General features: G+C 42.7%; 1 protein-coding gene and 1 long non-coding RNA gene across 3 annotated transcripts; both read left to right on the forward strand.

The window, feature by feature from the left end:
- Window positions 1-274: 274 nt before the first annotated feature.
- Window positions 275-16,101, forward strand: LOC118411827 (condensin complex subunit 3-like). Its single transcript, XM_035814315.1, has 23 exons — window positions 275-373; window positions 1,046-1,153; window positions 1,696-1,914; window positions 2,297-2,525; window positions 3,872-4,017; window positions 4,750-4,948; window positions 6,778-6,898; window positions 7,315-7,464; window positions 7,686-7,702; window positions 7,973-8,030; window positions 8,267-8,321; window positions 8,442-8,524; window positions 9,539-9,584; window positions 9,736-9,903; window positions 10,570-10,746; window positions 11,233-11,340; window positions 12,433-12,552; window positions 12,667-12,702; window positions 13,198-13,413; window positions 13,754-13,935; window positions 14,552-14,747; window positions 15,385-15,555; window positions 15,871-16,101. Exons 2-23 carry the CDS (start codon window positions 1,046-1,048, stop codon window positions 16,099-16,101), a joined length of 3,036 nt encoding a protein of 1,011 aa, XP_035670208.1. The 5' UTR covers window positions 275-373.
- Window positions 16,102-16,649: 548 nt separating this feature from the next.
- On the forward strand, window positions 16,650-18,698 carry LOC118412181. Of its 2 annotated transcripts, none has more exons than XR_004830734.1 (3): window positions 16,650-16,739; window positions 17,160-17,256; window positions 17,960-18,698. It is a non-coding gene; the product is annotated as an uncharacterized LOC118412181 (long non-coding RNA). The 2 variants fall into 2 exon arrangements; XR_004830735.1 differs by lacking the exon at window positions 17,960-18,698 and adding an exon at window positions 17,647-17,692.
- The last annotated feature ends 3,472 nt before the right edge of the window (window positions 18,699-22,170 follow it).

Consider the following 22,170-nt stretch of genomic DNA (forward strand, 5'->3'; position numbering starts at 1 on the left):
TTCCGGTGTATATTCCTTTCCCGGCATATATTCTTTTCCCGGCATATTCCCGGTTAAAAATCGCGAATCGCCCCCCCCCCCCCCAAAAAAAAAATTGCCAAGCTTCCCAGAGAGGCCGGTGAAGGAGGCTACTGGATTCCAGGCTACTTGAAGTTGCCATGTCGGTCAATGGAACACACTATGGGATCGAGAAGCCTAGAAGACTTGCTTTGGGAACGAGGCGTCTAATCGGCAGCAGTGATTGGTCACTTTGTACCAATCAGGACACCGCATGTAGGGCGCATGCGCTTTGATCAGGCGCCATTTTGAAAAACGGATTTTTGCCGTCAGGATTATTTTGTAAGCGTTTCTGGCGCAAAACTTGACAAAAAAGGTAAGAAATCAGCACCATATGTGTACTCTCGGCGATAAAACGAATAGATACACTAGTTGAGGCGTAGAAAAGTTTACGTGTTTCGTAGAACGGGTCTGGAGAACCGTGCAAAGTGCGGATTTAGGTTGTGGGAGGGGGGCGTTATGGGTTCTTGCTTTCTGAGCAGATAGTAAGGGAGACATAAAACTTTTACAGTTCTTTGGCTCTACAACTTATTTGCATGAATAAAAAAGAAATTATCAAACCATCTACACAAGTAGACATAGAACTTGGGAGTGCTATAGACAAAAGATATGCTATGTGCCGCTGTGTGATAAAAGAAAGTAAGTTGAATCCAGACCCCCACACCAAACAGCCCAAAATTATATATCTAATAATAATCTATGTATTTATTATGTATTTATCAGGGTCTAGCTCAGTTGGCCCTGGAAACAGTCTGGAGACTGTATCGTATATGGTGGACATTTCTGCTTCTATTTTTCCGTTGAGGATACATAGTTGTAGAAGGCTTACTGCCTTCTAATATTTTAGTTTACATAATTTGTCCACCTATATTAGTATATAGACATGTAAAAAATAGAAACAGAAACATATACCCATACACAGTCTCCAGGGCTAGAAAAATATATCTAGACCAAAGTTTATAAGCTATATTCTGCACCCTCCCCCCAGATGCGAGGCCAGCGCCCCACCACCCTGTGTGCCGTGTTCAAGGAGTGTCAGAAGGGACATCAGAACACCACCAAGCTGCTGGCAGCACTCAAGAACATCCATGCTACAGTCAGTTCCTTAAACCATAAATAATCTTTCTTTGGTTCCAAGATGAGTTGTTGTTGTCTTGTTAACAGCTTCAGTTCGTCGTTTTTTTGTCTCGTGCTTTTCTTCTTCTTTTCCTTCGTGCCGTACTTCCTCCTCGTGTGATCCCTCACTACACAATGATTCTATTCACTTATGTACACCTCATCCTCTTCTCTTACTAGTAGTTATTCCAATCGGCTCGTTCTTATACTGTATACTAGTATGTACTGTAGGGGTGTTACGGATACGACCTACTGATACAAAACCGTTTTATTGTCTTGTTGGACTGGACAAAAAGGAAATGATGGACCTGAAAGAAATCAGTGAGTACACAGGATTTCGGACTGATTAAAAATTATATTAGCAGGAGTTTACACCTTTTGGCGCTTACAGGAGCCGAAAAAGTACAAGAGCAAAGTACAGTAGAGTAGAGGATGATTTCTACAAAGTTTCTACAGTACAGTCAAACTTACAAAGTTCCTATTTACTAGTACTAATACTGCGTATGTGTGTGTTGTCACCAGCACCCCGACCCAGCCCAGTTCCAGGCAGAGTTTATCCACTACCTCAAGCACTCCCTGGTGGTGTTCCGGCGGGAACCTGCGGTGGAGCGGACTCTGGAGTTTGTCGCCAAGTTCGCGGGATCCTTCGCGGCCGAGGCGGGAAGCGGCAGCGATGAGGAGAAGGAGAATGCGGGAGGGAACAGGAAGTTCCACATGGACCTGTTCGACTTCCTCCTCAAGGTACAACAGGGTTAGAAATACCAACTGCATATGCAGGTTAGTGCAGGTAAAATTGGAGCTGTGCAGGTATTTCTGGTGTCTACCTGTACTTAACCTGCACTGGTCCATGTACTGGGTTTTATACATAAATGTCCTATGATGTAGGTGTATATAGATTGTTATTAGCTGCATTGACTGTTACTGCCTATAAAGTATAAATGAAAAAATAGCAATGGTTCCTGAACAATTTCAGTATGATCCATACTTCCTAAATCCAGAGCGGTGCAGGTGAAATTTGTCTGGTGCAGGTAATCTTTAATATTACCTACACCAGTGCAGGTAGGCAGGAAAAAGTATTTCAAGCCCTGTGTACCAATACTTTCTTCTTGCCTCCCCCTTCCAGTCCCACAATGCCAACAGCCAGGCGGTGCGGTTCCGCGCCTGCCAGCTCATCAACAAGATGCTGAACGCGCTCGGCGAGGATGCGGAGGTTGATGACGATCTTTATGATCGGATCTTCGAGTGCATGCTGATGCGCCTGCGGGACAAGATTCCTGCCATCCGTGTTCAGGCCGTACTGGCACTGACACGACTACAGGACCCTTCTGACCAGAGCTGTGCAGTTATTACAGGTAGGTAGTGTTGTATATAACCTGTAACATTGTCGAGTGCATGCTGATGCGCCTGCGAGACAAGATCTCCGCCATCCGCGTGCAGGCGGTCCTGGCACTGACCCGACTACAGGACCCATCAGACCAGAGCTGTGCTGTTATTACAGGTAGGTAGTGTTGTATATAACCTGTAACATTGTCGAGTGCTTGCTGATGCGGCTGCGGGACGAGATTCCCGCCATCCGTGTGCAGGCTGTCCTGGCACTGACCCGACTACAGGGCCCGTCCGACCAGAGCTGCGCTGTTATTACAGGTGGGTAGTAATCATTGTACATGTAGTATTGTTGGTCAGTCAGTTCAAAATGTTCTGACAAAGAGTTAAAAATGACTTCTAGTGCCGAGTAGTGGTGTAGTAGCTCAAGTAAATTTTGCAAGCTGACCAGAGGACCCGTCTAAACAGAGCTGTGCTGTTATTACAGGTAGGTAGCATTGTTGGTCAGTCAGAACAAAATGTTCCGACAAAGAGTTCAATATGACTTCTAGTGGCTCAAGTAAATTTTATAAGCAGGATGTCACTGACCAGACTACAGGACCCATCTGATCAGAGCTGTGCTGTGATTACAGGTAGGTAGACTAGCAGGCTTTCAGCCAGGCATATGTCCATGCATCTTTGAACGGGACCTTGATTTAATGTCCTATCTGAGGGATGGTGATCCATTGCCTCCAATCCATCGCAGTGCTCACCCTTGCAATTTTTCTAGATTTTGTTGTGTATCCCCTCTCCAAAGTGGTGTTCAACAGAGAGTAGTTGTAAATGGTGTTGTAATGTTGTATGAGTGGTGTACTACAGAGAGTCCATGTAGTTGTAACTCGTGTTATAATGTTGTATCCCTCCAGCGTACCAGTACCTGTTAGGTTGTGATCCCAACCCTGATGTGAGACATGCCTCCCTGACTGAGTGGTGTACTACAGAGAGTAGTTGTAAATGGTGTTGTAATGTTGTATGATTGGTGTACTACAGAGAGTAGTTGTAAATGGTGTTGTAATGTTGTATGAGTGGTGTACTACAGAGAGTAGTTATAAATGGTGTTATAATGTTATATCCCCCCAGCGTACCAGTACCTGTTAGGTTGTGATCTTAACCCTGATGTGAGACGTGCCATCATACTAGTATCTTGCATTGCCCTGAGTGGTGTACTACAAAGAGTCCATGTAGTTGTAACTCGTGTTATAATGTTGTATCCCTCCAGCGTACCAGTACCTGTTAGGTTGTGATCCCAACCCTGATGTGAGACATGCCTCCCTGACTGAGTGGTGTACTACAGAGAGTAGTTGTAAATGGTGTTAATAATGTTGTATCCCCCCAGCGTACCAGTACCTGTTAGGCTGTGATCCCAACCCTGATGTGAGGCGAGCCATCCTGTCCTGCATTGCCCCCTCCACCCACACCTTGAGTGGTGTTCTGCAGAGGATTCGGGATGTCAACCAGTCTGTACGGGTTATGGCGTTCAAGGTAACTATATCTCTGTCTAAGCTCTAGTTTGAAAGGAAACAAGTTAATTGATCTACAATTGCTTTGAGTTGATTAAAGAAAGTCTTAGATGGCAAGAGAATGAAGAATGTATGTACTTAGGTTACAGTTACAGTTACAGTTGCAAAAAAATATAAAAGTGTCTGTATGACATATTCCAGAAGAGGGAAAAAAGTTATTTTGAGCTCTCTTCTTCAGTTTACCCTGGAAGCCAAACTTTTACTTTAACCAGGACTGGCAGAGAATTTGTTCGGCAGCCAAGGCAGGTCTCCCCGAGGGCCTTAGATTAGCATTCCGGGGAGGAGTCATGCAGAGCATTTGCCAGCCTAGGTAGGCTTCAAGCTAGGACCGGCCAGGTCCCAAGCCAGGCCAGCAAACTCTGATCCTGCATGACTCCTCTCCAGAGTGCTTATCTAGAAAACCTGCCTTGGCTGCCAAACAAATCCTCTGCTGGTACTGATTAAAAGTCTGGCTTTCAGAGTAACTTCAGTTCATTTTAAACCTGTTCCTCCAAATAGATCTCTTTTGCTAGGATGTAAAAACGCTCTCCAAGTCCAACAAAATCTCTAAAGTGTCACTGACAAAAGACACCGGATGGTTGTATGGAATGTCTGACTGTTTCCACAATCATATCCAGTTACTTGAGTGACTGCTTTTTAAATTTTGGCATAACTTGAGTTCATCTTGATGTGTTCTCCTGTATGTATAATTTAGGTCCTAGCCGAGAAGTTCCACATCCGTGCCCTGACCATCGCCCAGCGTCTCCAGGTCCTGCAGCAGGGACTGAACGACAGATCAGAAGCTGTGCGTGAGGTGTGCGGGACCAAGCTGCTGCAGTCCTGGCTCAGGCTGTTTGAGGGGAACATCCTGGACCTGCTGGGCTGTCTGGATGTGGAGACCACCTGTGGGACAGGTACGGTAAAACAGGGCTAGCTCTAGCAAATTTTGTCTGTCCCACTCATTGTTTTGTTAGTCCATATTGTTGATTTTCCTTGTATCATTGACTATTGTCATGTCTGGATGTGGAGACAACCTGTGGGACAGGTACTCGAAAACAGGGCTGTCCAGGGTTGGACAAGTTTTCTAAAATTGACTTTTTTTTGTTACAAGTACACAAAAGATTTATTTGCTCAAACCAACTTTTCACTTGCCCGAGATTTAAATGACATTTGTCTAATGAGTATGTATTTTCACTTCAAGCAGAGGAAGTCCTTTTATTATTGGCTTTTTTTCTGTGTTGACCAATGCTAAAGTTGACTGTGAAAAGTCACAATTATGTCAAAATCTCACTCATGGAAAAAAGTCTTAGTTGCCTTATCAGACAAGTGGGGTAGGACATGCACTTGCCCGATCAGCACTTTCACTTGCCCTGGACAATCAGGCTAGTGGACTTGTTCAACCCTGTGGGGCAGGTAATGTAAAACAGGGCTAGCTCTAGCAAATTTTGTCTGTCCCACTCATTGTTTGGGAGCCCATGCAGGGTTGGACATTTCCACTAGCCCGATTGTCCAGGGCAAGCGAAAGTGCTGATCGGGTAAGTGCAGGACCTACCCGACTCAAAGTAAGGTTTTCCCTTTGACTTGTTTGAGTGAGATTTTGAGATCCTTGTCACTTTTTACAGTCATGACATAAAGCAATCATCAACATAGAAAAATAGAGGGAATGATAAGAATTCCATTGCTGGAAGTGGAAATGCATATAAAAGGGACATTTGAATTTTGGGCAAATGAAAAAATCAATGGGGCAAGTAAATCTTTTATGTGCTTACCCAAAAGGACAAGTCAATTTAAGAAAACTTGTCCATCCCTGCCATGTTGTTCCTTGTATGATCTGTTATTTTAAACTTGTAAAAAACACAATTTATCAATTTTATGTACTGACGTTCAGATTTTCTGGGACAGATGGGGTGAACATTTTTTCCATCCCATCAGGCAAATTTCTGTCCCAGGATGGAATGACGGGTCTCGGAGACGGCAGGAAAAATTATGGCAGGGTTTTATCTAGCGGTAGGGAGAACATGGAATATTTGCGGTGATTTTAATTTTGCAGTGGAAACAAGGGAGTGGACATTCAGGAAATGGAAGAAAAAGTTATGCAGTGGTTTTATAAGCTTGCAGTTTTTGCAGTGTTCTATTCTCCACAAACGTAAAACGGCAGTGAAAATTTGTGTTCTTCTCCCCTTTTTACAGTATGTGTGGTCCCTTCTGTTGGAACTTACGGAGTGTAGCCAAAGGTTTTCCAGACTTCATATGGTAAACTAAAACTCCCAAAAAAGTAAAAAGAAGAGATGACGAAAAAAACATGAGAACATGTCGTTGTTTTCCAGATGAGGAAGTGACGACAGGCCAGCCCACAGGAGAGGAGACCATCGAGGCTGCCGTCATGTGGATAACTTGTTTTAGTGTAGTGATTTTGTTGTGTTTTAGTGTAGTGATTTTGTTGTTGTTTTCCAGATGAGGAAGTGACGACAGGCCAGCCCACAGGGGAGGAGACCATCGAGGCTGCTGTCATGTGGATAACTTGTTTTAGTGTAGTGATCATGTGGATAACTTGTTTTAGTGTAGTGATCATGTGGATAACTTGTTTTAGTGTAGTGATTTTGTGGTGTTTTCCAGATGAGGAAGTGACGACAGGCCAGCCTACAGGAGAGGAGACCATCGAGGCTGCCGTCATGTGGATAACTTGTTTTAGTGTAGTGATTTTGTTGTTGTTTTAGTGTAGTGATTTTGTGGTGTTTTCCAGATGAGGAAGTGACGACAGGCCAGCCCACAGGGGAGGAGACCATCGAGGCTGCCGTCATGTGGATGTTCAAACAGACTCCCACGGACGAACTCATCATGAACTTTGACCTGCTGGGGGAAAGGTCAGGATTTACTTTGAATATCATATGAAAATTTTAAATATGTCTAATATTCTAGATCTTGATTTTTATGCTTTATGTTGTGCTTTGATTTTGCGATATGAAAGTTGATTTTTTTATATTTCTTAATGTAAATCTATGAATTTAGAGCATTTTAACTTGCAAGGGCACCCTTTCTGATGGGTACATTTTAACTTGTTTCTGGATGTAGATTGCTCCACAAAAAAATGTCCCGAAAAAGAACAAGCTTTCTTTTATATCATAATGTCATCTTTATTTCTGTTATAACAAATACAGTTAAAAAATATTTTACACTTTGAAATTTTTTATGTTTTACACCTTCTAGGTTTTCCTTCCAAGTTCATCTTCTAAGTGTCATCCATCTTCAAGTTAGCTCAAGTTCTTTTCTTCCCTCCCAGCCATGTGATTCCATTGGCGAGCCTGACGTGTGAGTCTGCCCTGTACTGGCGCTGTCTGTGTCAGTATGTCAAGTCTCTGGGTACGGAGGGAGAGGAGTATCAGGACAGACTGTTACCTACTTTGACTGCCCTGTGTGACTATGTACAGAGGTGAGTTCTAATGTCAGTATGTCTGGGTACAGAGGTGAGTTCTAATGTCAGTATGTCTGGGTACAGAGGTGAGTTCTAATGTCAGTATGTCTGGGTACAGAGGTGAGTTCTAATGTCAGTATGTCTGGGTACAGAGGTGAGTTCTAATGTCAGTATGTCTGGGTACAGAGGTGAGTTCTAATGTCAGTATGTCTCGGTACAGAGGTGAGTTCTAATGTCAGTATGTCTGGGTACAGAGGTGAGTTCTAATGTCAGTATGTCTGGGTACAGAGGTGAGTTCTAATGTCAGTATGTCTGGGTACAGAGGTGAGTTCTAATGTCAGTATGTCTGGGTACAGAGGTGAGTTCTAATGTCAGTATGTCTGGGTACAGAGGTGAGTTCTAATGTCAGTATGTCTCGGTACAGAGGTGAGTTCTAATGTCAGTATGTGTGGGTACAGAGGTGAGTTCTAATGTCAGTATGTCTGGGTACAGAGGTGAGTTCTAATGTCAGTATGTCTGGGTACAGAGGAGTATCAGGATAGACTGTTACCCACCCTGACTGCCCTGTGTGACTATGTACAGAGGTGGGTATTCTAAGAAAATTGGTCTGTGTGTGTATGTTGTTTGTGTGTGTGTACTGTAGTTCTTTAGAAAGTTACTCGGGGGCACACATCTAACCAAAATGTTTATTTTTTATCCTCAGTCACCTGGAGACCCTGCCGAGTGTAGAGGGAGGGTTGGACATGACTTCTGCTGTACTGTAGTTCCTTAGACAGTCACTAGGGGGCACACATCTAACCAAAATGTTACATGTCCCCAGCCACCTGGAGACCCTGCCCAGTATAGAGGGAGGGTTGGACATGACGTCAGCTGTACTGTAGTTCTTTAGAAAGTCACTAGGGGGCTCATATCTAACCAGAAAATTATGTTATGTCCCCAGCCATCTGGAGACCCTACCCAGTGTAGAGGGAGGGTTGGACATGACATCAGCTGTTGACGACCACCTGAGGAAGGAGTTTGTTGCCCAGCAGCTGGTGATGATACTGGGCATCCCTGACCTCACCGATGAGGTGGGAAGGTAAGGGGCAAACCTGGATGGATTGTGAAATGTTTGTGTGAAAGAAAGGTTTTGAATTTGTTATAGATCAATAGTTGTTTGCATGCCTTTTTCTTTTAGCCCAATTGTTTTCTGTCGAACGTGTCTTTTTTTTCTTCACATTTTCTTCTCATTCTCTTATGGTACCACAGTTGAGTTTAAGGGGGCACACCCCAGTTTATTTGGGGTTTCAAATGGAGGCGGCACACCCTCAAGTCTAGCGACCATCTCTTCCAGGGAATTATCCTGAAGCAAAATAACTGGTTATGGGGTGAGAGGATATACCTTCAGCTACAAGACCAACTGAGTTCTGATCCTTCAACTTCTCTAATTTTGAAAAATTATAGGGAAAAACCATTATTTTTATGTCAAAAATGATGCACAAAATCAGCCATTTTCGCATTGGATAAAACAGATGAAGAAGATTTTTCCGGCAAGCATGACTGATACTGCCAGAAAGAGGAAAGTCTAAAGAGTAATCCAGCCAATTATGAAAAAAATTCTAGTACTACAGTTTTTTTTAATCATCCAAGATGCGCGGCATTGCAACGTGGCTTAACACAGCGCTTCAGAGGTCAATCTAGGTCATCGGCCTGTTTACATTCAGGCGTAGGAATATCCTGGAAGTAAGGCGCGGACCAAAACACAATTTGCACCCAAACCACACTATTTCCTACGCTTTTCAGCCATGTAACCGTTTAATGTCATTTCGCAGGAAATAATGAGAAATCTCAACTCAAACATAGACCCTCGGAAGCCTTTCGTCACTTTTTTGTCGCGCACTACCTCGGACCCCTGCCGCGGAAGAACTGGGGTGTGCACCGTTAAAGTAGTTTAAGTACCTCCAAACAAGGATAACGTAACATTGACATATTTCGGGAAGTCTGTCAAAATCCATAACCTGCCCCCTACCACAGTTGCTGGTACTGCAGTGTACAGAAGGACTAGAATGGTCACAAACTGACCAGTTTGTTTGTTTGTTTTTTATTTATTCAGGAAGCGTCTCCGCAGCCTGATACACGACATGCTCCTGTCGGACAACATGACGCGCCCCCTACCAAAGCGGCTGGTACTGCAGTGTACAGAAGGACTAAAATGTGCACCAACTGACCTGTTTGTTTGTTTGTTTGTTTTTTAATGTATTCAGGAAGCGTCTCCGTGGCCTTATACACGATATGCTCCTGTCGGACAACATGACGCGCCCCCTACTCAAGCTGCTGATCGTGCGGTACTGCAGCGTGCAGACCGACCAGGAGGCGCGGATCCGCGACCTTGTGGAGGTCATTGCGGACATCCGTGAGCCGATCACGGTCCTGGAGACCTCGCTGAGCCAGGAACAGATGAGGCAGAAGGAGCTCAAGGTGGGTTGGGTTGGACAAATGTGTAAATAGGAGCATTGCTTTGGTAGGAAAAAGGAAATGAAGCTAAGATGACCCAGACATTTTTTTTAAAGGAAATGAGTGAGTGAAAGCAAGCTGACCAGACAAATTCTTCATACAGAAGGAAAAAACGGAACTAAATTTTTGTGCAAATGTTATAAATAATCCTTCTTGGGTTGCAAATCAACTACCACACCCTGCATTTCAGCTTCTAATTTTCTTTCAAGTCCATCTGATTATGAGCATCTGCATCTACTAGTAAGTTATGGCAACATGTTCCCTGTATCCCAGCTTGCGTCCATCCATGTGCAGCTAAACGAGGCCCGAGAGGAGATGGACCAACTCACGACTGCTCAGTTTCAGAACTCACAGATTGTTATTTTAGACTATAGATATGAAGTATAACACTGTAAGTTAATCCCTGTATTCCAGCTTGCGTGGATCCGTGTCCAGCTGATCAAAGCCAGAGAGGAGATGGACCAACTCTTCGCTGCTCTGGAGTTCCAGAACTCTTTGATTGTTATAGTAACACTGTAAATATAACACTGTAAGATAAACACGTTTCCTGTTCAGGAGTTCTAGGACTCTTTGATTGTTAATGTTTAAGTCCATAGATACAGTATAACATTGTGAGTTCCTGTATTCCAGCTTGCGTCCATCCGTGTCCAGCTGAACGAGGCCCGTGAGGAGATGGACCAACTGGTGGCAGCTCAGGAGTTCCAGAAGGCAGCGGAGATGAAGGGGCGAGTCGACGAGCTGGAGCTGAGCAAGTCTGATCTCACAGAGGAGATGCAGCCTCAAACCCAGGAGGTCAGGACCGAGAAGGTGCGGAGTGTTTGTTATTTCTTCATCCAGTGTTCTACTAGCCAGCCTGGATTTTGATTAGAATCCTGTCGAAGGTGGGATGGTCCTAGGCGGGGCATGCTCCCCTGGGAAAATTTTGAAATCTAGACCCTCTGAAATGCAATTTCTTCTATTTTGGGGGGCTAATTTTGTTGGTAGACCCAGCTTGGTTATCATGCCATTTTTTGTCTCTCACAAAATTTTTGTCCCTCCTCAGCGTCAATTCGTTAGCTAGTACCCTAACTTCATCACTAGAATTTTTTTATTAGAGATTTTTTTAGGGACAGGAAAAGCAGAACTTCAGACTAAGATTAAGTTGCAGAAAAGTGTACTTTCTCTATCTGTTATAATAATTGTAGGTACATGTATTATACTTTGTTAACACCCTTTGTATATTTGTTTGTTAAGAATGACCCCTTGACACTGCTTCAGTGCCTGACCTGTTTGTTTATTTGTTTATTTATTCAGAACGACCCCCTGACCCTCCTGCGTTGCCTGACCATTGCTGCGGAAATGTTGCAGACCCTGACACTGAAGGGACTCAGCCCCACCCTCCGCACGCTCGTCGACTCTCTGGTACAAACTGCTCAGCAGACAACTCCACCATTTCGTCAAATTTCTCTTAAATATAACAGTCTGCAGATCAACTCTTTTGCATGGCTCAAAATACTTTTTTCTGCATACCTGCACTGGTGCAGGTAACATTGAAAATTACCTGCACCAGACAAATTTTACCTGTACCACTCTGAATTCAAGAAGTATTGATAACACTAAAATTGTTCAGAAACCATTGCTATTTTTTGGTGATAACAGTCAATGCAGCTAATAACAATCCATAAACACCTACATCATAGGACGTACAGTACATGGACCAGTGCAGTTTAGATGCAGGTAGACACCAGAAATACCCGCACAGCTCCAATTTTACCTGCACTAACCTGCATATGCAGGTGGTATTTCGAGCCCTGTTTTGTCACCATGCATTTGGTACAGCTGTCTCAAAGACAGTTGTCACCAATCTCTCTTATGTATGATATCAGAAATGTATTGCATAAGTGTCCGTACCAAATGGTAGTCTTGTCTAGGACAGGTACAGGAACATACATAGACCCAAAGGTGCAATCATTACCAGAACTGACAGATGGCGCTAGTGCACTGCATGCATGCACCTGCTGACTATGCTGTTTAAAGACCATTTACTAATTTTGTCAGCCTTCAACAAAATCAATCTAGATTCATTCATATTTCCTGCATCAATCATTGCTAGACATTGATACAATAAATCAATGTTCTAGCCAGCCTGAGATTTTCTTCTGTCCCCTGGATTTTCAATGGAAATCCTCTTTAATGTGCAACAATCCTAGGGGGGTCAGGGGGTATGCTCCACAGGAAAATTTTGATATCAAGACCCTCTGAAATGCTATTTCCTTTATTTTGAGGGGCAAATTTTGTTAGTAGACTCAATTGGTTCAATTAATATCTTTACATGCCAATTTTTGTCTGTCTCAGAGGACGGAATTGGAAAAATTCTCAGCAGACAGAAGGGAAGATGCTTGCCAGAACCCTGCAATAAATGATTTTGTACTTAGTTGTGCTGTTACCAATACAAGTGCGATGCCCTTAATAGTCAGCAGGTTAACCCCTGTTGTTGTTGCTGTCTCCCCTTAGATGCTGACGGGTATCCAGAGCGCGGACCCTGCTGTGCGTAACATGGCTGTCCGCTGTCTGGGGCTGACAGCTGTTCTGTGTAAGGACACAGCAGTGCAGTACCTGCCTCTCTTCCTACAGGTGAGGGTTGTCTTAATACTGGGCCTTAACTCTTACTCTTGGTGCCAGGTACTGTAACTCTAACTCAGGATCACCCTAACCTTAAGACTGGGCCTGGCAGCTGTTCTATGTAAGGACACGGCAGTGCAGTACCTGCCTCTCTTCTTACAGGTGAGCTTTGTCTTCTTGTCTTAATGTTGGCTGTAACAACTCTAACACAAGGTACCAGATAACTCTAACTGTCTTCATGTTGGCAACAAGAACACCAGGTACCAAGTAACTCTAACACAAGATCACCCTAACCTTAACACTTGGCCTAACAGCTGTGCTGTGTAAGGACACAGCAGTGCAGTACCTACCTCTCTTCCTACAAGAGTAAGGGTAAGGGTTGTCTTAACACTGGGTCTTAAATTTAACACAAGGTAACCCTGACCCAAAGTTGAAGCAGAATTGGTCCTTGTCAGTGAATTGCAAGGTAGTTTTCTTTATGATGATGATTTCGTACATCTTGAAATTGTCTGTTAAAAGCCTCGATTGGCAAATTTTTAAAGAAAAATTCCAAGGTACAAGGAAACGCATACATGAACGTAGTTTGGTTGGCCAAAAAAATAATACCTATACCTAAATACCTAACTCAAAAGGAAAAACTGTTGTTCTCCCTTACAGGCTTCCCAAGTTGACCTTGACGCTATCCAGGTCACGGCCCTGCGTATTGTGTTCGACCTTCTGCTCATCTTTGGCCTGAAGGCTTTTGGGGCTGAGAACTCGGAACAGCAGAACCAGGGGGAGGGAGAGGGGGAGACAGAAGAGCCGCAGCAGGCCACGCCTAACAACACAGCCAACAGCCTGCTGTCCATCCTGACAGGCATGCTGGACTCGGAGGTCAGTGTTCATGATACATCAAGGCTGTCTCAAGTTTTGTTTCTTTTTCTGTCCCATGTTGTTCATTTTCTTTGTTAAACCTATCATTTTAAGCTTCCAAAAATGCGTTTTCATCAGTTTCATGCCATGAAGTTCAGATTTTTTTTAGACTAACGGAGTGGAATGTCCATCCTAAAAAGCTAATTTCCATGTGGAAACAAAGGACATGTCTTTAAGACAACCCTGCTGCAAAACCATGTCAATTTCTGCTCTTTTTTTGTCCCACATCTTTGACTTTGACCTGTCATAGACAGATGACTTGCAAGTGCACATTTCTCTAGCTTTATATTTCTGCCCCCAGAACACAGATATCCGCACCAACGCGGCAGAAGGCCTGGCTAAGTTGATGATGTCAGGCCGAGTGCTGAGCTGGAAGCTGCTGTCCAGACTGATGCTTCTGTGGTACAACCCCACCACCGAGGACGACACACATCTGCGACACTGTCTGGGGACATTCTTCCCCATGTTCGCCTTCTCTGGGAGGTTTGTACATTCATTTTGTAACTTCTGTTGTTGTTGTCTATACATCAGACTAGTATATTCCTGTATCCTTTGCACTATTTGAGGTCATTCTTCCCCATGTTCGCTTTCTCGGGCAGGTTGGTAGCTTCTGTTGTTTAAACTATTACTTAAAAAGTGCATGCCTGTATCCCACCACGCCACCTACATGTACATCTTTCCCATGTTTGCTTTCCCTGGCAGGTCGGTACTACTACTGCTTCTGGTGTTGTGTATACTCTTACTTCACACAGTCTTTGTTCTATTAGATAGATAACCTCCTACCACACACACCCTCCTCTCATTATACAGCCCCAAAGAAAGTAGTAACTTGCTTACATTTTTGTAGTTCAGTGTTTAGTGTGTCGCTCACCTGACATGCACGCTACCAGAAACGGTTGCAGTCCTTAGGTCGGGACGTTAGTCTGGTCATTGAGCTAGAAGAATTTCCCAGTACAATAAACCTGTGAAAACTGTACATAGCATCTGCCTTCTCTGCCACAACAGGTGGAAGAGTAGCTCTTCAGTGAGCTGAACTGGATTGATATCACTGTCACTTTAACAGCTTCATAACAGAACTTCTTTCCTCCCCCTTCCCCAGGTCCGCCCAGGAGTGTGTGGAGGAGGCGTTCCTCCCCACCCTGCAGACATTACTGGACGCTCCCGACACGTCGCCCCTGGCAACGGTTGACGTGGGCAACGTGGGGAGTCTGCTGACCACGCTGACGAGCCGCGCCAACATGAAGCAGTTCTGTGTGGAGAGGACGGGGAAACCTGACCTGCCAAGGGATATGGAGGTGGGCAGGAACATAATGTTGTGACTCACAGTTTTAGAACTCTTAAAGTGAAAACCTCACATTCCCTTCTACCACGAAGTCCCAGTAACAAAAATGAATTCACAGTACTGGGACAATCCAAGACACTTGCGGACAGTGCTGTCACATGTCCATTGTATTTTAGTATCTTCACTATGTTACAAGTTTTGTGCGTTGGGTGTCTCAAAAATTAATTTGTCTTTTGGTGGGGTGAGGGGTTGCAAACTGAATTTCTAAACCTGATTGTCCATATTTTCTACCAAATCACATGTTCTCCCCAGGACTACTCTGCCCTGAGTCATGGCAACCTTCCCCTGAAGCTGTGTAACAAATGGTTTAAATTTCCTGTCTCTAAAATTTAGCACATTGTCTATCTATCCCCAGGAGTACTCTGCCTGATATAACTTGGCCCTAAAGCTGTGTAACAAATGGTTTTCTGTCTCTAAAATGGAGCACATTATTTTTTCTCCCCAAGGGCTACTCAGGCCATGATAACCAGGCCCCGAAGGTGGGTTTTCCTGTTTCAAAACTGACTTCCAACCCTCCAAGATCTATTTATTCTGGTGAAAAACTGTCTAGTTGCTACTATGTAGTCAAATTGTTGTCTTTTTCGCCCCAGGACTACTCTGCCCATGACAACCTCGCCCTGAAGTTGTGTAACGAGATCCTGAAGGACACCTACTCGCCTGACGTCAGGATGTTCTGTAAGATCCTGGGGACCATGGAGCCCACAGCCTCAAGTACTGCACACCTCAAGGACCTGTACGTCCTGTCTCAGCAGATCACTCAGGTGAGGGAGTTATACATGTATCTTCATCGACATCCTTGCAAGAAAACTACCAGTCCTGGCTGTATAACACTGTTCTTCTTGGTAGCTCGAAAACTTAGAGGTTGATTCTATCAACCTTTCAACCTTGCAACTGTTGCTCAACTAGTTAAAATGCAGATACATGTACAAAATGATGTTTTGTTTTCTGTCTTCTCAAGAAGTTAGATGACAGATGAGAATGTTCCTCTGTTCCATGGATACAAATGGTTTACTTTCTTTGTTTATCAGTTGTTCGAATTGCGTTCCATGGAGGTAAATGTTTTCGTTTTTCCCCAGGAGTTGGATGACAGAATGTCCCTGAAGTACATGGACCAGTTCCAGAAGACCCTGTGTGAGCTGTGCCCAGGTCTGACAGGGGACGGTCAGGGGGACACCAGTCAGACTGGACAGGAGAACACGAGTCAGACTGGACAGGAGGGGACAACAGGGAACCAGCGGGAGACAGAGGGGAACAAGGAACAGTCTCAGGACAAGGAAGGTACTGAGAAAGAAGACAATCTTTTGTAGTTACTGTTACAGTAGTAGTAGTATCCAGTAGTTGACAGGGGTTGGTCAGGAGAACACCAGTCAGACAGGACAGGACCAGGGGACAACAGAGACCCAGGGGGAGCCAGAGGGGAACAAGGAACGGACTCAGGACAAGGATGGTACTGATGGAGATGCAATCTTTACCAGACAAATTACAATCAAGTTTAAAACATGAAGTTTTTTAATTGTCAGTGTGGCCTTTGCTTTGTCCCAGCAACGACTGTAAAGATGCCTGCAAACCAAACTAGTTTTTATTATGTTTTATCATTTATATTTGTGAGTATTACTAATTAGCCAAAAAAGCACATTGCCTATATAAAAGGCCCTCAATTTGCATGTGAAAAGTTGAACCAGACTTGTTTTCATACCATGCTTCATATTATGGCATGTCTTCCAGAGCTCTGTACTTCTCATGTAGATGGCATTATGAAGTGAGAAACTCATGTATATTACCCTTCCCTGCATTGCCTCAGATACAGGTTGTGAACTGGGAAGTACTCAGGCTACAGAAAAGCCACAAGAGACGACCGTCCTGACTTCTGTTGAAAATGTGGACCAACTGGAAGACAACGTGTTCGCTACTCCTGCACCTCCAACCAACAAGAAGGCTCAAAAAGGTTCTCTTTCTTATCATAACTAAGGTCACAGCAAGTAGATTTTATGTATGCCATCAATGCCCACAGTTTCCCTTGCTTAAATGATTCTTTGCTGTACATTTTTTGGAGATCTCATTAGACTCGCAGTCTGCGGAGGATGTCATCCAGAAAATTTACTTGCCTTGGCTTAATTCTAAAAGAATCCAAACATTGTAGACTTTCTACACGTACTTGTCTAGCTTTTAAGTTCAGAGTGATGCTGAAAAAGAGTGATGGATGTCCAGAAGTAAATCTCTATTCTTTTTTATCCTGTTGTAGATTGAGTTGCCTTTAAACAAAGGTAGAGGTTTGTTTACCTGGATATCTACCCTTCATAAATGTGTTGGTTAGAGTGTGAACATGTAATTTAATCAAACCTGTTTATTTCCCCCTCTCCTGTAGGTAAAAGTACAGCTGCCAAGAAGAAAGCAGCCACCAAAACTCCAGGGAAAACTCCGGCCAGGAGAGGCAAGAAAAAAGCAGACTGGGAGTCAGACAGGTAGATGTTTGGTACCATACCTCTGAATTTGTCTGTAATACTCTATTCTTAAATGCCCCATAGGGTAGTGCCAGATCCCAAGTTCCAGATAGTTCCATACGTAGACCCCCCTTCCTGTTAAGTTATTTTGTCATATATAGCCTCTCTGACTCCCCGTTCGAACCAGCGGGGTTTGAGGACAAACAGTGTTTTTACTTCAATAGGAAGCAGACTGAATAAAAATTCTAACTGGAAGCTATGTGAGTCCACTGCCCATCCCCCAAAAAAGGCCAGGGTCGCTGCGGGTTTTTCTAGGGTAGGGAAACAGGAATTTTCAACTTTTTTTCCTAGGCCTGACTACTAGCGTTACCTGTTCTCCTGATGTTTCTAACCGTTTCCCTGATCCCCCAGTGATGCTGATGCAGAAGCCAGCATGTCGGAGAGCCCAGCAGCCACCCTTCCGTGCTTGTTCCAATTCTCATGCTCTTGCAGTTATTTTCTAGAAAAGCCCCTGCTAGGCTAGGAACCCCTTCTCCTGATGTTTCTAACCGTTTCCCTGATCCCCCAGTGATGCTGATGCAGAAGCCAGCGTGTCGGAGAGTGCAGCGCCCTCCGCCCACACTCGTTCCAATTCTCGCTCTCTTGCAATTATTTTCTAGAAAAGCCCCTGCTAGGCTAGGAACCCATTCTCCTCGTGTTTCTAACCGTTTCCCTGATCACCCAGCGATGCTGATGCGGAAGCCAGCGTGTCGGAGAGTCCAGCGCCCGCCACCCGCGCCCGATCCACCCGTAAGGCTGCGACGCGCACCCGGGTCAACCTGAAGGATCTGCTGTCCGACTCCGGCAGCGACGCACCTCAGGACGACTCACAAGCAGTGTAAGGCACAATTACTGTGATATTAGGTTTGCTGTATTCCTACTGCCTTCTACTAGTGCCTAGGTCAGGAGCTTCCCTCCCTTCCTTGTATGTACCTGCATTTTGCTCTATAGGGCCCTAGATTCTGCTACTTTTAAACTGAATGCTTGCAGCTCTGTTCTGAATCTCAAATTCTGCATAATTTCTAATGTGCTTGTTTCAATTTAGATTATGTCTAAGACTTGTAGAGATTGCAGAAAACTAAAAACAACAGCCTCAGTGCTTTGACTCAAATATTGCAGAAATCAAAGTATTTCGAGCCCTTTGTGGCAATTCTAATGGTGCATCTGCATACAGCTAGTCCTGAGGTGCATCACTGGTGCCTTTTAACTTTGGAGCCAGCTTAAACTATGCAAAAAATTAAGACCAATATCATAACTCTTTGTTTTCTAACCTCTGAGTTTTCATAGTGTACCATTAACACTTGTTTCATGTTACTTACAGACCCAAAAGGTCAACTCGAAGAACTCTACGCTCATTAGACAACACGTCTTAGGTTAATGCAAATGAAAATGACAACCCGGGACTATGATGAATATGTATACTAAAATTTCAATCATTGAAAAACTAGAGAAGTCAGAAAATGGACTAGAGCACACTGAATGTACCACTGTCCTGTACATGTTTGTTTTCATGTATGCATCTCATCTCTGTTGACACCGAAGCATTTTTGAGCTAAACAAGTATACAAAAAAATCTGGAGAAACTAGTAGGCATTGATTTGATCATTGTTTGAGAAAATTTGCCAGCTGACAGCCTACTGTTCACACCACTGACTGTTGGTCAATGAATGGAAAATGTCTAATTCTTTTGAGGAAATTATGTGTAGCAGAAGTTATATTTTAAAGTAAGACTTCCACGGTGGTGCGTGTAGGTTCTAATTGGTCAATTGTGCACCATCATGATACAAGGAGAGCGTTGTTCACCTAAGCATCCCTACATTTTGTTTATCACAAAAAAGCTATGTCCTCTTCATTTCCAGTATATTTGAGTTCTGTGATATCGTGCCAATATCATTCTACTCTTGCAAAACCTTCTGGAGGTTTTATTTCTCTTTGTGTTTTAGAAAACAGTTTGAAGCATTTCATTGACATACTCGCTTCAACTGACTAGTCTTATTCTTAGGTCTGTATGTTGATCTTGGTGATTAAACTGTCAATTATCACCTTCAGCTGGTATGATGTTTCTTGCATGTCCTTCAAGATTGGTTTCTGAGAACTTTATGTTCCACACAATATAGTAGCATTAGCAATGTTTATAGGGGATTACTTTAATTTCTAGGCATGATATTAATTGTGGGGATACAAAGTAACTAGTCAACCACCAGTCAATGTCTAAATGAGTTCAAACCTCCCAATGTTTCTGTGAGCAAAACACTTCCCTTTCAGAGTGTCATAATTAGTAGAGGTACACAATGTACATGTATGTTCTTACATTAATAATTCCTGGAAAAACTCCACTCTTGACTAGAAACCAAATGTCTCATCCTTAGTGAATCATATTGCTTATTTATGACAAAAATTGCCCTCTAAAATTTAAAATAGGAAGTGCTTAATTTTCAGACAACATTCAACTACATGTATCGATGACTACAATTCTAAATGTTTAAAAAGGACATATTAGACATTATGGTTTTGACACATTGTATTTTTACACAGCACAGCAAACATTCAGTCAGCACAAACTCTATTAGATATGATACATATTGTACTATGGAATACTATAACAAGGATTCTTTGCAGTATGGAGAAAATGGAGTGTTTGCATCTGCAAAATTGATGAACAAAAAACCACTGCAAACATTTCCTCCTTTACAGCATTCAGCACACTACATTTTGTAGTTTGGTACATCGGTTCACATACACTAGGTCCTGTCTCTGTAACACTAACAATATTTTGGCTGCTTGTCACGTTGTCGTAAATCTGAGATCAATAATTAGGGAGTTTTTAGGCTCTATGTACACACACTTGTCTCTGGATCAGTATAATAGCATTTTACACGCAACAAACTCAACTGTTTATGGTAACAATCCCTTCCAAGCTTTCCATCTGTCACATTTCAAAGGTCAAATGATCAGTTATGATCCTTTGTATTAAGGATCCAGCAAAGGAAGCTGACAGCACACACAGCTCTTTATAGGCATCAAGGAAAGTCTACTATGACATCAAACTTAGGCCACACCTATTTATTATCTTGGCTCTGTTATTTCTCAGCAAAAATTCAGCAAAAGGACTTTCAAGGTAAAATTCTTAGAGGGTCAGAGGGAAAACTTTCATCTGAATATTAACTATCTAAAACTTTGTGTATGAAGGTACAGACGTTCCCTCACACCCTGTTTTAAAACTAATGTTAGGTTTTCCTCATTATTTTTGAAATCCGAGAACCAACAAATTAAATTGGTGTTGCCTTATCTGGCTAAAAATTTGTACATTAACATTAATGTACAGGCTATAGCAAGTTTTTATTTTATGCTTATTACTTTTTGCCTACTTTTGAAAAAAAAATTCCCCTTCAAAGATGGTGCAAATGATGACATTTTAATGTCATCATTTGCCCATTTTGGTACTTAAAAGTACCAAAATGGGCAAATACATCATGTGGTATCCTTGATTGTACCTATTGGACACCAGTGAGGAACATGTAGCCATGACCGTAGTTGTAGAAGTGAAGTTAAGTAAAAATGTGTTGGTTGTCAACTTCGTATGTGATACCAATCTACCACATTAGGCCACACCAATTTAATTTCTTGGTTCACGGACTCGCTCGCTCCTATTTTTTGGAAAAAAAATAAAAATTACCACTAAGCAAATTTTCACAATTAATGAAACCATTCACCAACTTTCTGGTGTAGCAAATTGGCCTTTATATTATAAGCTCCTTAAAGTGTGGGTATTATTATTGAAGTTATATTTTTCATTCATGAAGAATGGGACAAACATAAAAACTGACACTACTTTTGTAATTTTCAACGAACAGGTGCTGTTACTGTACAGTACAGTAATAGTGTTTTTGTACTTTTTTCAAGCTGAAAACTTTTTATTCTTTATGTTTTGGATTAGCCCTTACCTTTACCCCAACCATTTTACAATTTCTATTTTTATTTCGCCCTCTCGCTCCATATTTTTTATGAAAAAATCCGTGAACCAAGAAATTAAATTGGTGTGGCCTTAGGGTCACTTTGTGCACCAGGACCTCTTTAATATTAAAGTAAAATACTTAATGTGGACTGTGATGCCATAATTGTGGTGTAAAACCAAGACTTAGTCTTGTTTCAACATTTATGGTGTTAATTTTGAAAATCTGGCCATCTTGTTTTTCTACCCATATGCATCTTCAAGCCCTCTCTCAAGAGACATTTGGAGTCTGTAGAAGATGACATCCATAACAAACATTTACTTCCTGTGGCCTTAAGTACAGGCAAATCCTTACTTAGTCTAATAGTTATACTTTTTACACACTAAACACACCGTACACGACAGCACTTGAGCATTATCACTAATCTTTGGTAAAAGTCTTCCCCCTACAACTACATGTACATGTACAGCAGTGGCAAAAACCATCCTGCTAGTGACATTATTGGAGAGCACACATTAAATGACTTGTCTAGTTCTGATGCTAGATGGTGGCATGTATTTACAAATCAGATTAAAATTTGGCTTCAGCTTTCTGAGCTTCAAAGTTAAGCTAGGGTCTCAAAGCTGGTACTTTCATTTTCAAGGCACCACATGTACTATTCACTTCAACGGGTATAATGTATATTAAAGCATCTTTAAAATTCAAGAATGGTGGCTTTTAATAATCAGTCACTGTTTGAAAAGTTATTTAATCTACCAGTATAGCTTACCTTTGAACTTGCTGCACACATAATTAATCTCACAATTTTGTATGCTGAGATAGGTTGTAATTTCTAGTAAAACAATGATCAGATTAATTTTGCTTTTTATGTACATGCACATTGTAGTCCAGTCTTTGTGTTCAATACCTACTTCAGCTGAATATTATCATCATACCAAGGTGG

Source organism: Branchiostoma floridae, chromosome 3 (genome assembly GCF_000003815.2).
Source record: "Branchiostoma floridae strain S238N-H82 chromosome 3, Bfl_VNyyK, whole genome shotgun sequence".
Classification (NCBI taxonomy): domain Eukaryota; kingdom Metazoa; phylum Chordata; class Leptocardii; order Amphioxiformes; family Branchiostomatidae; genus Branchiostoma; species Branchiostoma floridae.

Bases quoted from the DNA above. Each gene is read 5' to 3' on its own strand.
- LOC118411827 (XM_035814315.1), top strand. From the start codon at position 1,046: ATGCGAGGCCAGCGCCCCACCACCCTGTGTGCCGTGTTCAAGGAGTGT. The intron at 2,526-3,871 runs GTAGGTAGTGTT...GTATCCCCCCAG, and splicing joins GAGCTGTGCAGTTATTACAG to CGTACCAGTACCTGTTAGGC. The intron at 8,031-8,266 runs GTGGGTATTCTA...ACATGTCCCCAG, and splicing joins CTGTGTGACTATGTACAGAG to CCACCTGGAGACCCTGCCCA.